This window comes from Cibotium barometz, chromosome 34, assembly GCF_041138505.1.
Source record: "Cibotium barometz isolate CiBa-2024 chromosome 34, ASM4113850v1, whole genome shotgun sequence".
Classification (NCBI taxonomy): Eukaryota; Viridiplantae; Streptophyta; class Polypodiopsida; order Cyatheales; family Cibotiaceae; genus Cibotium; species Cibotium barometz.
This window is the reverse complement of record NC_141079.1, coordinates 38,536,247-38,553,611: the sequence shown is the minus strand read 5'-3', so window position 1 is coordinate 38,553,611 and position 17,365 is coordinate 38,536,247. Positions and strand designations below refer to the sequence as shown.

The window sequence follows — 17,365 nt, the reverse complement described above, 5'->3', positions numbered from 1 at the left end:
AGCCGACTCCCTTGTGGTACAGCCGACAGGCTTTTCCTCTCGCTCTCCAAGCCCTGCTCCAGTCTACACTGCCGACAGCCCTCTGTGCTCCATTTTCTGGTTCTAATGGTCCTTTTTTCTGGCTGCCTTTTCTGGACTAGCTGAGGAACTTGTCCATGTTGGGGTAAAGGCATTATGCCCACCCTTGTAGTGTGTACAAGCCCATAAGTTATAGTACATAGTACACTTAGTACTTTTAATGTACTAAGTGCACTATGTGTACTAGTGCAATATACATGTGTGATAGGGGAGTCACACACTCATCTTGGTGAGTTGACTTATCCCCACAACTCTCTCTCTCTCTCTCTCTCCCTTGTTCTCTCTGTGTATGTCTCCCACATGAATCTCTAACCCTAATTCTCTCTCCCATTCAACTGGTATCAGAGCGTGCAGGTCGACTAGGGGTTGACGCTGAGATAGCAGGTCGACTAAGTGATAGGACGACGGGTGAGAGCCTTTAAGGGCGGGAAGAGGGTCCCTGAAGTGAGAATGGAGAAGGACGGAGGGCAGTCCCGAGCTCTCTGTTGTCCGCCATAGCCAAGCTAGCAGAGCTGCCCAAGAAGGGCGCGGATGACCACAGCCGAATAGAGGCCTGACGGAAAGAGCAGGTGGCGGGTGTCCATACTCAGGCGTGGAAACAGTCGCAGCAGCCAGGCGAACACGTCTATGAGTCGTAGGCAGGCGGGCGTCAACAGCAGCGCTAATCGTGTAGCGCTACTAGGCGGAGACGGCGAAGGCAGGCAAGGCGTATGAGCTCCGTCGGTCGACAGCATAGGAAAGCTGGGTTAACGAGGAGGCCAGCGCATTCAACCGGTGGCCGCGCAGATCATCTCGCGGAATCAGGCCCTGCTCCTGGCCAAGGACGCCTCGTTCGCCTCCGCCTTACAGGTCCTGACCGACGCCTCGGCTCCGCTGGCCTCGCTCGGAACCATTTGGCAACATTGAGTTGGCGCCATCAATACGTGTGCTACACCAGCGAAGGGGATGAAGTGGCGGGTCTGGCTTGGTTTCGTTCAGCAAGCTCGCCTTGCTGCATCCAGAGGAGACTCCGCCAAAGGGCCCCTTCGGAGCTTATCTGCAACAGCTCGCCGTTTCTCAAGTGCTGCATCACGGAAACCATGGCTTACGGAAGAAACACTAAGAGTTCTCAACAGCGCTTGCCATTGAATCACGGCATGCTGGATTGACTAGGGCCGCCTCGCAGGTGCAACAGAGGCACGATATGTGCTTTGCAATGCTCTCGTGATGAGCATGTATGCCTAATGTGGTGCTGCTTCAATAGCCGCACGGGTTGCTGCAAAGGAGTCCTTCATCTGCACTAATACAAGCAGAAGCATCATCACCCCCTTTCCTGCAACAAAAAATCAGAAAACTACCTGAGGTATTTGCTTCAAATTTTTTGGAATTTGCATGTCCAATTTGCAATTGAGCAGGTACAATCATCAATTGAGCAGGTACAGGTGCCGAATTGCTCAATTTCTGAGCAAAATTGGCAAAATTGGGTGACATTGGTCACAATCAGGATCAATTTGCAGGAGATTGGATGTCGAAATTTGGGGCTTTTGATGTAATTGTGCAATTAAGCATTCATACATGCTGTATGATGTGAGAAATCGCACATTCGGGCAAAATTGCAACAAATTGCAGTGCAAATCAAGGGCTTTTGTGCCGATTGGGTTGATTTGCATGCAGGCACTCGCATTTGATGCTTTGGGCAATGTGTTGATGCCTGTCAAGCACTCAATGTGCCTGTAAATCAAGGGGCTTTCATGTATTGGATGTATATGTGGCCAGGGGGAAGCACCGTGAAGACTTTGGATGCCTTCATGTGCGTCAATGTACCATGTATGATCAGCAATTGATCTTAAATCAAGGGGCTTTTCAACATTTTATGCTTGTTGAGCTCGACAAAGCAGCAGGCAAGACATTTATGCCTTGAATCCTCAAAAATCTGCTTGCAGTCAAGGGGCTTTTGCCCAATTTCTGTTCGCGACTGTTGTATGCAGTGTTCGGGACTGTAAAAGTCTGATTTTCACTCATTTGGACAGCCAGGAGAGCATTTATTGCTACTGTACCTGTTGGTACAGATTTGGTACAGCTTTGTACAAGTTTTGGCATGGCTGCACATTGATTTGAGTGGGAAAAGGTTCAATTTCAGCTATTGTACTTGCCGGTACAAGTTTGGTACATCACAGGTGAGCACTTAGTACTGTTGTACAGTACTTTGGAAGGGCAACAGAGCACATTTAAGGTGCTGTCCTAAATCTGCAGCAACCAGATTTTGGTGATTTCATCACATACAATGGGAGAAAAGTTGCATTCTTGCTTCCGCAGTGGGAGATAAAGCTTGGGAGAACAACTGTGAGCAGTTTGTGTGCTTTTTGGTGCAGTGTTTGCACATTTTGCAGGGAGTCAGGCATTGACAGGTTGCATATTGCTATGGCAACCACAGGTGAGAGCTCTTCATTGCTTCACATCAAGAAGCTTGAAGGCTCACATAACTATGATATTTGGCAAACCCAGTGCTATAATGTGTTGCTCCAGAAGAAGCAGCACAAGCCTATCAAAGAATGGGGTGTAATGTCCGCTTCTCTTACTGCTGAAGAGTGGGAAGATATGGATGAGCTGGGAAGATCTACTATCATGTTGTCTGTGTTAGACTCTTTACTTTTCAGCATTCGTGAAGAGAAGACAGCTTGGGGAATGTGGCAGAGATTGCAGGACTTGTATGCCGAGCAAAGTGCCTCAAGAAAAGTGTATTGGTTGAAGAAACTCATAGGTCTTCAGATGAAGGAAGGGGCGTCTATGACAGCCCATCTAAATGAGTTTAATGGTATTGTCAGCCAAGTTATAAATCAAAAGTTGGCAATGGACGATGAGTTCAAAGCCACCTTTCTTTTATGCACTTTGCCAGAGAGTTGGGACACATTCAGGACAGCCACTAGCAATTCGAATGCTATGCTGTCATATGCAGATGTTGAGGGTGCTCTTCTTCAAGAAGAGATGAACAGGAAGAACAATTCTGTTGGAAAGTCCAATGCAATGAATGCACGTGGGAGATCCCAGCAAAGGGGTAAAAGCCAAGAACGGGGAAGGAGCAAGTCCCGCTCTAAAAAGGACTTGGAATGCCATTAGTGTGGCAAGAAGGGACACATCAAAAAGCAATGCTACAAATGGAAAAATGATCAAAAGGAAAAGGGAAAAGGCAAAGACAAAGACAAAGATGAAGCCAAAGATGTAAAGCCAAAGGGCAAAAGTGGAGTCAAGATTGAAGAAATCAATGTGTCACATGCAGGTGACAGTGAGGATGAGGTCCTATTTACGTCTTCACTTGATGCCCATTCACTTCTTACAGGTGGTCATGGTATGCACTCATGGATCATTGATTCAGGTGCCTCCTTTCATGTCACAGGTTGCAGAGACTTGTTTGTCAGGTATACTGCTGGTAATGAAGGAGTGGTTTATTTGGGTGATAACCATGCATGCAAGATTCTTGGCAGAGGTGATGTGAGGCTTGTGTTTTCAGATGGCTCACAGCTTATGCTCCATGATGTCAGGCATGTGCCTGAGATCAAGAAGAATCTGCTTTCTACTGGACAGCTTGATGATGCTGATTATGTTACCACATTTGGTCATGGAAAGTGGAAAATTAGTAAGGGCTCACTGGTTGTTGCCAGAGGCTCTAAGGTGGACACTCTTTACTTTATGCATGCAGGTGTTTGTCACCATGCTAATGTAAATGCAACCGAGCTGCCGGAAATCTCTATGTGGCATAGCCGGTTGGGACACATGAGTGTCAAAGGAATGGAGCAATTGTCTCGTTTGGGTTACTTGCCTTCTCTAAAGTTTTCAAGTTTTCAGTTTTGTGAGCATTGTATATATGGCAGGCAACTGCAGTGCCCCCACAAGAAAGCTCTTGGACAGAAAGATGCTTAGTTAGAGCTTGTGCATACAGATGTATGTGAGATGCCTCAGCTTTCTTTGGGAGGGGCAAAATATTTTGTGGGCTTATGCATAGGCTAAGAGTGATACATTCTCAGTGTTTCAGAAGTTTGTTGCTCATGTTGAGAATCAAACTGGCAAAACACTGAAGGCTTTGCGTTCCGACAATGGTGGAGAGTATATGTCCAAACAGTTTCAGGACTTTTGTGATGCTAAAGGCATCAAGAGGGAGCTCTCTACTCCTTATGATCCTCCACAAAACGGGACAGCAGAGAGGATGAACAGGACCATTCAGGAGAAGGTCCGTTCTATGTTGTCACATGCTGCGTTACCTCATGGTTTTTGGGCTAAAGCTGTTATGACAGCCGTTCATCTTATAAACAGGTCACCTAACACAAGGCTTGGTGGGAAAGTGCCAGAGGAAGTATGGACAGGGAAGCCTCCGTCATACAAGCACTTGAGAGTGTTTGGTTGCGTTGCGTACGTGCACATACGCAGGGAAATGCGCACCAAACTTGATCCTAAGTCTCACAAATGCATATTCCTAGGATATGGTGACAGAGGTGAAATGGGGTATAGACTATGGGATCCCGTGAATAGAAAGATTATACGCAGCAATGATGTCATTTTTGATGAAACATGCATGTATAAGGAGCCTGTAAGGCAACAGGAGCCTGGCAGAGTCATCTTTGATGATGATGGACATCATGGACAACAACCAAGGGCTGTAAATCAGCCATTACAGCAGCAAAACCAGCCCTTAAATGGTGCTGAAAATGGTCCAAATGGACAGCCAGAGATGGCAGAAGATATCCCTATGGATATACCACAGTTAGAGGAGATACCGGGCATGATATTTCAGCCTTATGGCATGGAACAGGAGCCACCAATGGGTGATATGCAGGCTGGACAGCAACCTGCAAATGATGGTCATTGGGTACGGAGGTCCACTAGACCCTCCAGAGCCCCTGACAGGTTTGTTCCAAGGGTTGGCTACTTAATGCTTACTGTCTTTGGGGAGCCCTCATGTTATAAGGAGGCTTTACAGAGGGCAGACAAGGCTCTTTGGGAGCGTTCCATGAAGTCAGAGATGGATTCTCTGCACAAAAATGGAACATGGAAGTTGGTGCATTTGCCTGCAGGCAAGAAGGTTTTGCCATGCAAATGGGTTTACAGGCTCAAAGTTGCACCAGATGCAAAGCCAAGATACAAAGCCAGGTTAGTGGCTAAGGGCTTCAAGCAGGAATATGGTGTGGACTTTGAGGAGATCTTCTCTCCAGTGGTCAAAATGACCACACTTAGAGCTGTGTTAGCTTTGGTTGCACATGATGATCTGGACTTGATTCAGATGGATGTGAAGACTGCTTTTCTTCACGGTGATCTCCATGAAGAGATATATATGCAACAGCCAGAGGGTTATGCAGTGAGTGGAAAGGAGAAGCTTGTATGCAAGCTGAAAAAGAGTCTTTATGGGCTCAAACAGGCACCAAGGGAATGGTATCATAAATTTGATACATTCATGAAATCCCAGAAATTCAGGAGAAGTGACATAGATCACTGCTTATACACCAAGAAAGCTTTGGATGGCAGTCTATTGATCCTCATCTTGTATGTTGATGGTATGTTGATTGCCGGGAAATCTCGTAAGGAGATGGATACCTTGAAGCAGAGGCTGCATCAAACCTTTGATATGAAGGATTTGGGTGATGCAAATCACATTTTGGGTATGCGGATACTTCGGGACAGAAATTAGCATGTGTTGTATTTGTCTCAGAAGGAATACATTGGCAAAGTTTTGCAGAGGTTCAATATGGATGGGGGGAAGAAGACTAGTACTCCTTTGCCTCCATATGTGAAACTCAGTGCTATGGATAGCCCACAATCAGATAGTGGCAGGGTTGATATGGCCAAGATTCCGTATGCTTCAGCTTGTGGCAGTCTCATGTATGCCATGGTTGCTACTAGGCCGGACATTGCATTTGCAGTGGGAGTGGTTTCTAGATACATGGCCAACCCTGGCAAGAAGCATTGGGAAGCAGTGAAAGGTGTCATGAGATACCTGAAGGGCACACAGGATATGTGCATATGCTTTGGCAAACAGGATGCATTAGTGCATGGTTACACGGATTCGGATTATGCCGGTCATCCAGATAACCGGAAGTCTACTACCGGTTATGTATTTACATTCACAGGAGGTGCTGTGTCATGGATATCCAGGATGCAGTAGTGCACTGCCTTATCTACTACAGAGGCCGAGTATATTGCAGCCACAGAGGCTTGCAAGGAGGCATTATGGCTATCTCGGTTAGTGGTTGATTTGGGCTATACAGGGGATATTCCGTTGTTGCATTGTGATAGTCAGAGTGCCATCCAGTTGGCAAAGAACCCTGTCTTTCATGCAAAGACGAAGCATGTGGATGTGAAGTATCACTTCATCAGAGAGGTGATAGAGAACAAGCAAATTCAGCTTGTTAAGATTCACACGGATGACAACCCGGCTGATCTGTTGACAAAGAGTTTGCCTCCGGAGCGGTTTGCTCATTGCAGACACTTGATGGGCATTGGATGAGGCCAGTTTCAGCCTTGATATGGCCTTGTATATTATCATGTACATGCTGATTTTTTCTTTTCCTTTACTTAAGGGCACTTTGCCTTTAAGTGGGAGGTTGTTGGGGTAAAGGCATTATGCCCACCCTTATAGTGTGTACAAGCCCATAAGTTATAGTACATAGTACACTTCGTACTTTTAATGTACTAAGTGCACTATGTGTACTAGTGCAATATACATGTGTGATAGGGGAGTCACACACTCATCTTGGTGAGTTGACTTATCCCCACAACTCTCTCTCTCTCTCTCTCTCTCCCTTGTTCTCTCTGTGTATGTCTCCCACATGAATCTCTAACCCTAATTCTCTCTCCCATTCAGTCCATGGGCATCTGTGCACATGACATCGCCCTCTGTGCTCCATTTTCTGGTTCTAATGGTCCTTTTTTCTGGCTGCCTTTTCTGGACTAGCTGAGGAACTTGTCCATGGGCATCTGTGCACATGACAGAAACAGAGATTGAAACAAGTGGGCAAACGTTGTCCCAAGCTTTCTTTCTATAGTTTTGGTCCTTTTCCAATAGTTAAATAAGTGATGTCTCCATGAAGTTAAAGTTGCCTAACAATTGGACGTTGCATGATGTTTTCCATGTTTCTTGGCTAAAACTGTATGTTGAACCAAAAGTGTTTGATGTTTTAGATGAACTGCAGCCAAACGTGGTAGACGAAGCAAAAGTCATCGAGCCTGAGCAGATCCTTCTTCATCGTTGGAAGCATGGTTCTGAGATCGAGGTACCCACAAAGCCGTTTGGCTAGACGAGGAGTTCTTTCAAGAGTACCCCCAATTATTGGCGGACTACTTAGAAGCCATGAACCTGCCTGGGTGTGTTTACGACATCTTTTTGGGACAGAGATCCCTAATTTGGGGCATCGGCCTCGATGTGGTACCGAAGCACCCGATGGTTGTTGCGAAAAATGTTTTTCAGCGCAAAAATGTCTAGGGTGTCTCCCTGGTCATAGGGGTATAGACCGTCGGGCAATTGGACACTCGGTCGTGCATTTATTAAGGTTTAAGTTTACCGTATTATAACTAAAAATTTATGTATAGGCTCGATCCGGTGTTTGTTTTGGATGCTGTAAAATCCTATATTAGACCCTTCCATAAGAGTGCCACCATGTCAAAGGGAATTTCATGGCTTCCTTCCTCAATGACACAGGTCTGGCAAATGAAGCACCAATACCACTCATGTAAGTGGTGAACTCTCTATCGATCTGAAGTTGCTCCTCCTCATCGAACATCCTTCCAACATACTCTGACTGCTTCATGCTCAAAGCAGTATTATTCCATAGCTCTGGCGACCTGTAGAGAGGATGGAGCATGGCAGCCATCGCATGGATGGGACGGCTCATGAATGTCCACCGTTTGTCTACAATGTCCAAGATCTCACCTCGGCTGAAAATGAGAGATTGAAAATACATGTCTTAGGTTATAGTGCTAAGTGTACACATGTCAGTCTTGACTCCTGACATGTCATGAGAATCGAGAATCGAGAAGTCATAAAAATCAAAGAAAGAGGAAGAAATTAGAACTATTGCTTACCGTTGAGCAGTCATCATGGAGCACTGAGCAACATGGTCTTTCATTTGCATAAACAAATGAAAGACCAGCCCCAAAGTTGAGCCCTCCATGTCTGTAAGTCGGAGAAGGACATACACGGGCTTAAGTGCAACTGAAAGGCTATGAACTTGCTGCCAAAAATCATCATCCAGGATCCGCCTCTGCAAGTATTTTGTACGCTCATCCTCTGAATGATGCATCTGTCGCCACCTTGGATCCACAACTGTTGATGATAGTGAATCTCTTATCTTGTAGAGCCTATCCAAGACCAAGAATATGTAGGCAAACCTGGTCTTGGAGGGTCTCACCATATCCAAAGGGCTATGGCTCCGAAAGATGGCAAGAGCCTGATGCTTCTTGCGGAAGAAGGTGGTGATCTTTACAGCATCTGCAACAAAGGGCTGCACCCAAACAAGCTTCCCAATGTCTTCCATAAGTAAATCAAGACAATGGGCAGCACATGGAGTCCACACTATATGTGGAAACTCTGCCTCGACCATTTGACCCATTGCCTTGCAGTTAGAGGCGTTGTCGGTCACCACCTGCACAACATTGTCCTCCCCAACCTCAAGGATAGCCTGTCGAATGTGGCCATAAATGAACTCCCCTGTGATCCTGTCGCCTGCTCTCCCTGCATCCACGGCACGCAAGAAATAGGTGCCCAAGCAAGATGACACAAGGATATTGATTATGTGCCTCTTGCGAATCTCTGCCCACCCATCTGAAATAATAGTGCATCCAAACTCCTGCCAACCTGCTTTCACAGGAGTGAGCGCCTTGTCTATCAAGGCCTTCTGCTCATCCAACATGGATGTACGCATCTTCGTATACTCAAGACCTGTTCACGTCTCAGTAGGCCCTACCTGCGCAATTGCTTTCACCATTCTTTTCCATTGGTCTGTCCTTAACACATTGAAGGATATATTACACTCAATAAGAGTACGACAAATCTCCATTTCTGCCACCCTTTGCCGCTCCTTTACCCAAGCCTGTGATGAGATACAAGAACGCAGAGTGGATTGCTTTGATGCCTCCCCTGTACCTCTCGCATCTTGTGGCAGGAGGTCCTCATCATCGGCAATACGTGCCCTCTTCCTGCCTGTGGTGGATTGGGCTGAAGCCGAAAGACTTTCACCCTCTTCTACTGTACCTGAACCTGTAACATCTCCAATAAAAGCATCATGGAGAGCATCTTGCGTACTTTCACCACCTCTAACACTGCTTGCACCACCCATTGCAGGACAATTCTCCGCAATCAATTGGTCCCTCACAGCTTGTGGTATTTTATCACATGGACCACATTGATTGGTGCACCTGATACCTGTCATGTGCTTGATGACGCGAGTTATGGTGCTAGTGTACTGCTCCCCGCAATACTTGCATGCCCATAGCCGAGTACCTGACCCTTGCTGAGAAGGGGTGTTAACAACCCTCAGGACATTGGTGTGGATTGCCCAGTTCGGGTTAGTCTTGCGCGGCATGATGAAGTCTGGGCGGGAGAGAGAGCGAAGAGAGCGAAGAAGTTTGCTCTGCAAAGTTTTGCAGGTACACAGAGGGGACACAATTTTGCAAGTACACACAAATGTCCAAATTTTGGTCGCTTATCTACAATCGCATGATCGCCACACGCGCCTCACAATTTTTTATTTTTTAATGTTTCCGTACGGATCCGTACAGTACGGTACCGTACCGTATCGTACGGCTATACCGTACGGTACTGATCCGTACGTACGTACGGCATCAACCTTGGTAGGGTTATAACATATATAACCTTTCTGCTCCATAGCATAACCAATAAAGATGCATTTCTCTGCCTTTGGATTCAACTTTGTTCTCACTTCATCAGGAACATGCATATATGCAATACACCCAAACACTTTTAAGTGAGACACATCCGGTCTCATGCTTGTAAACTTCTGGTCAGGCATCATACCATAAACAGATGCAGCGGGTGCACTGTTCCTAATGTATCAGTAGTTGCAACTGCTTCTACTCAAAAATAATGTGGCAAATTCTTTTCGGTCATCAAGGCACGCGCCACTTCTGTAATGTGCCTATTTTTTCTTTCTACAACACCATTCTGTTGCGGAGTGTACCTGCATGTAAACTGTCTCTTGATTCCCTGCTTCCTTAGGAAATCGCTGAGAAATACTCTTCCTCACCATCTGATCTCAGGCATTGTCATGTGCATCATAGATGCCATGGACATTCTCAGGGCTAGATCCAGAAGAGGCAGCCAGATAAAGAGTATGAACCAGTAAAAGATAGGAAGAACCAGAATTTAGGAACCTCATGTGTAGCATCTGTGGTTGACTTGGAGCAAGACAAATTGGGATCATGGAGGGGTGATGCAGTCGGCTGGCTGTCAGGAAGTACTGTCGGCTGACATCAGCAGTGGTCGGAAGTGTGTCGGTTGCAGGACAGGTGGTGTCGGCTGCCCATAGACATGGTCGGCTGAACCAGCAAATAAGGGCAGCAGCAGGCGCAAGAGGAGTACCAATTTAATAAGCATTTAAGGCATTATGACTGGCCGACCAGCAGTCGGCCAGTTTCCCATGGGTTCCAAGGGCTATAAATAGGCCCCCTTGCTCATAGATTGGGTCATTCACTCCCACTCCCTCTAGGGGTGTGAGTCACTAGGGGTCCCATAGGGGACTGTTTTGGTGAGTAACCACCTTTTTATGTAAGGCAGCCCATGGCTGCAGATGTAGGTACCTTTTTGTACCATAGAATATACTAAATTTTCAGCATTTCTCTCTCTCTACTCTCTCTCTATATCTGCGTTTTTGCATTAGATGGTTTCCAAGAGTGTTTAGGGCTGAAAGAAGACTCCCAGAGCTTCCGCGAGTTACAGGCATTTTATTTGCATGCTTTTTTTTTTCCCTCGACCAAGGCTTCAAATCTTTGAAAGTGAGCAAACACCTCACTTTTCTCTTTCATGAAGTAAACCCACACTTTCCTAGTGTGGTTATCAATGAATGTAACATAATACCTGCAACCTACATTTGTTGCAGTCTTGGCCGGTCTCCATACATTTGAATGTATGACATTTAATGGCCTTACACTGACATGCTTTTCATGTGGGAAAGCATGTTTGGCTTGCTTACCAAGCTGGCATGCTTCACATACTTTGTGCATACCATGAATCTTAAACTTTGGCAAACCTGCAATAATATTTTGGGCTTGCGTGGACTTCAGTCACTGTACATTCACATGACCAATGCGCTTGTGCTATATGTTAATATCTGCAATGACACTTGTTCCATGCACAAACATGGCTGCCTTTACTTCAGGCATGTTCATATCCAAAGTAAACATCTTGCCATTTTTGTTATACTTTGCAACCAAGCGACACTGATTTTTGAAGTCTTCTTCAAAACATCCTTAAGGATTAAACCTCACTTGCAGACCTTGCTTAACCATCTGTCCAATAGAAACCAGGCTCTTTGTAATATTTGGAACATGAAGTACTTTTGCCAAGTACTTCATTTTGCCATTCTGCATAGACAATGACACTTTACCAACATGTGTAATGGGATGCATAGTATCATCATGTGTTTCTACATAATGTGGTTTTTTCATTTTTTGCATGTCTCTAAGCCACTCAGCATGACTGGTCATGTGGTTAGAGGCACCATAATGCACATGGCATGTATCTTGAGATCGTAACACATCCCCTACCATGTGCTGCATCACAAACAACATCTCACTTCTGTCATCATCTCCCTGTTTACTAGATAATGTATAGTTGCCTTATTGCAACTTTCCACTTGTAATGTCATTTTGCTTTTTATAGCAGTCCTTTGCTATGTGTCCTGGTTTGCCATAGCACTCTATGCTATTTGCATTCTGATTTCTTTGCCAACCACCTCGACCTCTTTGGCTCTCCCTGTCTTTAGACTGGCCTCTTTTGCTTGTATATGATTGTTGTTGTGAATCATTGGATTGTTGTTGTCCAGAATTCTGCTTCCCTTGTCGGCCACCACCTTGGCCTCGACCATGACCTCTACCTCTATACTCATTTATAGATTTGCTTTTCTTTTCCACAGTATGCAGCTCTTGTTTTAGCTATTCCATTAGACATGTTTTCTTATAACAATAAAAAAATTACAATAGACAATTTCTGTATGCAACCTGTAATATAGTAGTATCTTCTGTGACTACTGTAGCAGTACTTCAACACAACCTGTAGGTCACTAGATCTGACGAAAGTACATGTACACACTGTCTGCACTCCCAAAATGCACTGTTGTACAACAATAACCGGATTTTGACCAGAGAGAGTTCTCAACCAAAACTTCTCGATACTGTTGAAAATATCTTGCAATGACGCACCCAAAACGCGATTCTGGCCGCAAAAATTCAGTACAAAAAACCTCGTACCACATAGACATCTCCAAGCCTGCGAGCGAAGACAGTTCCTCAATCGGATATGTGAAGCTCCTGGAGCTACCGAGGGGTGTTGTACCTAAACCAAGAAGGGGAAGAGATGATGATGTTAGAAGTCATCTCCTGAGTCCTGTCTATATTTATACACCAGGGCCTCTGTTGTGGGTGTGCCCGCCCAGTATAGGTGTTTTATCATTTTTCCTCACTCCCCGTATTTTTCCCTATTTTTTTCCATTTTTTCCGGTGGTGTGGATGGATGCCAGATGTTGGCAGGAGCTTCTGGTGGCTGGCCGACTGTCCATTCAGTAGTCGTGTGGTTGGCCGACTGCCCAATCAGCAAGCGTGGAGTATTTACTGCTAGCCGACTTGCTTTTACTGCTGGCCGACTGCTTCATGCAGTCGTGGAGAGCCACCAGCGCTGGCCGACTGCATGCATGGGGCATATAAATAGGCCCCATGCCCCCCACCACTTATTCATTCAGTTATTTGCGGGATCTTGTGTATAGAGAAGAGTTTACACACCTATTTCTCTGTGTTTCTTGTGCTATCTATTTTCTGCATTCTACTTGCTCTTGTCAACCCAAGTTTGGTTATCATTTCCGTTGCATATTCTGACATGGTATCAGAGCCCTAGGCTCGTGATAGATCTTGGGAGTTTTCTGAGCAAGAGGGGGAGCGTTAGGTTGCTGATTGGTGGACTGTTTTGGACTGTTCGGGAAGAGAAGTTGCAAGAGGAAGGCGGGCTATTGTGCTGGACAGCCACTTGCAGGTTTTAGAGATTTTTTTTCCCACCCACCCACCCTTTCAGTTTACTCCCCGCGATGGCAGATTTACTAGAGATGGCTGAGAAGCACGTGAAGATTCCGACTCTCCTCATGTTCCTAGTGGACGGTCAGTTGGACGGGTCCAATTACTGCATGTGGAAGGTCATGATGGAGTCTGTGCTGGAGTCATATGACCTTGCTGATTTCATCATCATCGGGATTCCACGGCCGGAAGCAGAGGAAGGGGAGTTACTGTCGATGAGGAAGGACCGAGAGGCACAGGCACACATGTGGGATCGTGTCAACGCCAGGGTCCAGTCATTTATTTTCCTCAACTGCACACCACAAGTGATCAATCATGTAAAGCACATGATGCTGGCGAGAGGCATATGGGAACACTTGGCTTCTCTTTATAACAGGGTATCACCCATGAAACGGATCTCCTTGGAAGTGCAGATGCTGGTTGTGAACCCTGCAAAGTCCTCGACGATGCGGGAACACATTAACAAGCTGCAGGCCCTTCAGCAGGAAGTCCTACAAGCTGGGAAAGAGATATCATCTGAAGACATAGCCATCACTTTGCTGTCCCACTTGCCTGCTCAGTATTCTGCTTTCTACTCCTCGTTGATTACGAGTGGCAGGCTCAGCACAGGAGCTTGTGCCAATGGTCTTGGACCAGGAGGAACGTTTCACGAACCCTCCTCACAACGACGGTTCGGAGGCCTTAACTGGCCAACGGTTGAAAGGCCGGAATAACAACAAGGGCAAAGGGAAGGCTTCACCGGAGAAGTCTTCTGAGAAGAAGCCTGACTGAGAACGAGAGAAGCTGAAGGTCGAAAGATTCTGCAATGATTGTGGCGAGAAAGGCCACTATTGGAGGAAGTGTCCTAAGCGGACAGGGAAGAGTGCTGATTCCTCAGCCTGAGCTGCAAAAACTCTGGCATTTGTGCACTTAGAGATGGACTCCGACGCTTCATCATCTTCGAGCGAGGAGGCAGTTGGCTTCACCGCGAAGGATACCCGGGAATGGATTCTTGACAGTGGTGCTTCCAGGCACATGACTCCCTCCCGTGACTTCTTTCTGGATCTGAAACGGCAGTCAGGTCGCATCTTTATTGGCGACAACTCCACTATTCCGATACATAGTGAGGGCCGGATGGAGATTATTCCCGACGGCATGGGGGGCAAGCATGCTTCCCGTGTTCTTTATGTGTTTGCTCTGGGTTTTCATCTTCTGTCAGTGCATGAAGTATGCAAGACTGGCTTTCGGGTGGAATTTGAGGAGCGTTCAGTTGCTCTACGGGACCGTGAGACTGGCTAGGTTGTTTGGGAAGGCGGTGTGGAGAATGGTATCTACAAGCTCTCTCCACTCTCCTCGTTGTGTGACAGGTTCTCAGGTCGGAGATTTGTGGCACTTTCGTTTTGGCCACTACCAGATGGTGGTTGGCTTGCCAGATGTTGGTAGTAGGCAAGGGCGTTGCAGTTCTTGCATACGTGGTAAGCAGCACAGGGAATTCTTTCCGAAGCAGGCTTCCAGGCGGGCTTCGAAACCATTGGAGTTGATTCACACTGACTTGTGTGGACCTCAGTAGACACCATCTTTGGGAGGATCTCTCTACTTTATGCTGCTGCTTGATGATTGTACTCTGGATTTCAGGTCAAGACTCTCAGGGCTGATAAAGGAGGTGAATTCTCCTCGACTGTATTGCTCAGATTTTGTGCAGATCATGGCATCAAAAGGGAACTGGCCAATACAGGATCACCTTCGGAGAATGGAGTTGTCGAACGCAAGAACAGGACTGTGGTGGAGATGGTGAGGACCATGTTGGAGCATCGTGATCTTCCTTGTCCACTTTGGGGAGAGGCTGTGGCAACGGCTGTCCATACCCTCAACCGATCTCCGATGACTTCAGCACCCCATATGACTCCATTTGAGGCATACTTTGGTAGGAAACCTGATGTCTCGCACTTCCGTGTCTTTGGGAGTGACGCATATGTACATATTCCGAAGAAGCAGAGGGGGAAGCTTGACTCCAAGTCCCGCAAGCTTGTATTTGTGGGGTATAATTCTCTTTCCAAGGGATACAGATTTTATGATCTAGACAGGAACGAGATTGTTGTCAGCCGGGATGTGGTCTTTGACGAGCATGTTCCAGTATCCACTGTCAAGGAGCCGCCACTTCTTGGAGATCCAGAGGAGTCCGATGATGATTCCCAGACCATCATTCCCGTTGATCAACCTCAGTCACTACAGGAGGTTGAGCCCGCAGCTGGAGTAGAGCCCCCGCGACCACAGGAGGCTCCACGATCTGTTTGAGTACCTAGGTGGTTGTTAGACACCCTTCGAGAGTCGGGTGTCACGGAGCTACCCTCCGAGTGGACCACAGAGGACGGCCCTCGAAGATCACACAGAGTCCGAGATAAAAGCAATACAGCGGAGCTTCTTCAGGTGAACTATGCTTTGATGTCTCGTATTATGCGGGACAGAGCCCACTTCCGTAAAGAAAGCCCTTTCACAGGATACTTGGAGGAAAGCCATGCAGGTGGAACTTGATGCCATCGAGAAGAACAACACTTGGGAGTTGGTTCCAAGGCCGTCGAAGCGGTCAGTCATTGGTGTCAAATGGGTCTTTAAGACCAGATATGTGTCTGATGGGTCGGTGGACAAACACAAAGCCAGACTTGTGGCTAAAGGTTATGCTCAGCGGCCAGGCATCGACTACGAGGATACCTTTGCACCGACAGCACGGAAGTCCACGATTCGGACCGTTCTTGCCCTTGCTTCTTCTCAGAGGTGGCCTGTGTATCAAATGGATGTAAAATCTGCGTTCCTTAATGGTGACCTGCAGGAGGAGGTGTATGTTGAGCAGCCTCCAGGCTTTATTGTTCCAGGATCTGAAGGGATGGTTTACAGGTTACGTAAGGCCTTGTATGGTCTTAAGCAGGCTCCCAGGGCTTGGAATCAGAAGATTGATTTCTTCTTTGTTCGGACTGGATTTCAGAGATCGGTTGCAGATCCAAACCTGTATCTCTTTCGGGAACGCGGCATGGTCACGATTATCATCCTTTATGTGGATGATCTCATTCTCACTGGCGGTCATGTGGAGCACATTGGAGTGACGAAGGCTGCCTTGTCAAAGGAGTTTGAGATGACCGACTTAGGCTTACTTCACTTCTTTTTGGGATTGGAGATTTGGCAGACCTAGAGGGGGTTTTTCGTCTCTCAGCAGCGGTATGTCCATGAGTTGCTTGAGGCCTTTGGGATGGAGAACTGCAAGCCTATTACTTCGCAGATGGACCCGAACACAAAGTTAACCGTTACTGATCCTTGTGAGCCAGTTGATGCCTCGCAGTACCGGAAATTGGTTGGTTCATTGATCTGGTTGCTGAACACCGGATTGGACTTGAGCTTCTCCGTGGGGCTGTTGAGCCCTTTCATGCAGACGCCATTGAAGTCTCATTGGGACGCAAGATTGTGGATCTTGCGGTATCGTACGAAGGATCTAGGACTCTTTTACACAGGAGGGGATGGAGTCAGGCTCCAAGGTTGGAGTGACTCAGATTGGGGAGGAGATCCAGACACGAGGAGATCTACTTCAGGATATAGTTTTACCCTCGGCTCAGGAGCAGTTTCTTCGAGCAGCAAGAGGCAGCCAACTATTGCCCTCTCTTCGACAGAGGCAGAGTATCGGGCTGCTTGTGGTGCTGCTTGTGAGGTTGTGTGGCTGCGGAGGCTGCTAGGCGAGATTGGGTTTCCACAGAAGGAGCCCACAGTCATCCAATGCGATAACCAGAGTTGTATAGCTATTGCTCGGAACCCGGTCTTCCATGCCCGGACCAAGCACATAGAGATACAGTATCACTTTGTACGTGAGAAGATCTTGGCTGGTGACATCTTGCTACTTCATTGTTCGACGGAGGACAATGCGGCGGACCTCTTCACGAAGTCTCTACCTCAGGCTACGCTCAGGCGGCACTCCAGCTCCCTTGGGTTGATTTCACAGCCAGGAGCTGAGAGGGGGTGTTAGAAGTCATCTCCTGTCTATATTTGTACACCAGGGTCTTGTTGT

General features: G+C 46.9%; 2 protein-coding genes across 2 annotated transcripts in view; one reads left to right on the top strand and one right to left on the bottom strand.

The window, feature by feature from the left end:
• The window catches only part of LOC147618995 (uncharacterized), a 68,241-nt gene that overhangs the window by 35,306 nt on the left and 15,570 nt on the right, over window positions 1-17,365 (top strand). The window lies entirely within an intron of this gene.
• Window positions 7,517-8,525, bottom strand: LOC147618996 (uncharacterized). The gene is made up of 2 exons (XM_086774515.1): window positions 8,125-8,525; window positions 7,517-7,977 (listed from the first exon to the last, which is right to left on the bottom strand). Exons 1-2 carry the CDS (start codon window positions 8,451-8,453, stop codon window positions 7,674-7,676), a joined length of 633 nt encoding a protein of 210 aa, XP_086630641.1. The 5' UTR covers window positions 8,454-8,525; the 3' UTR covers window positions 7,517-7,673.

Excerpts from the sequence above, each read along its gene's own strand:
- LOC147618996 (XM_086774515.1), bottom strand. The coding sequence starts at position 8,453 with ATGGTGAGACCCTCCAAGACCAGGTTTGCCTACATATTCTTGGTCTTG. Across the intron at positions 7,978-8,124 it reads TCCATGATGACTGCTCAACG|CCGAGGTGAGATCTTGGACA; the intron begins GTAAGCAATAGT and ends TCTCATTTTCAG.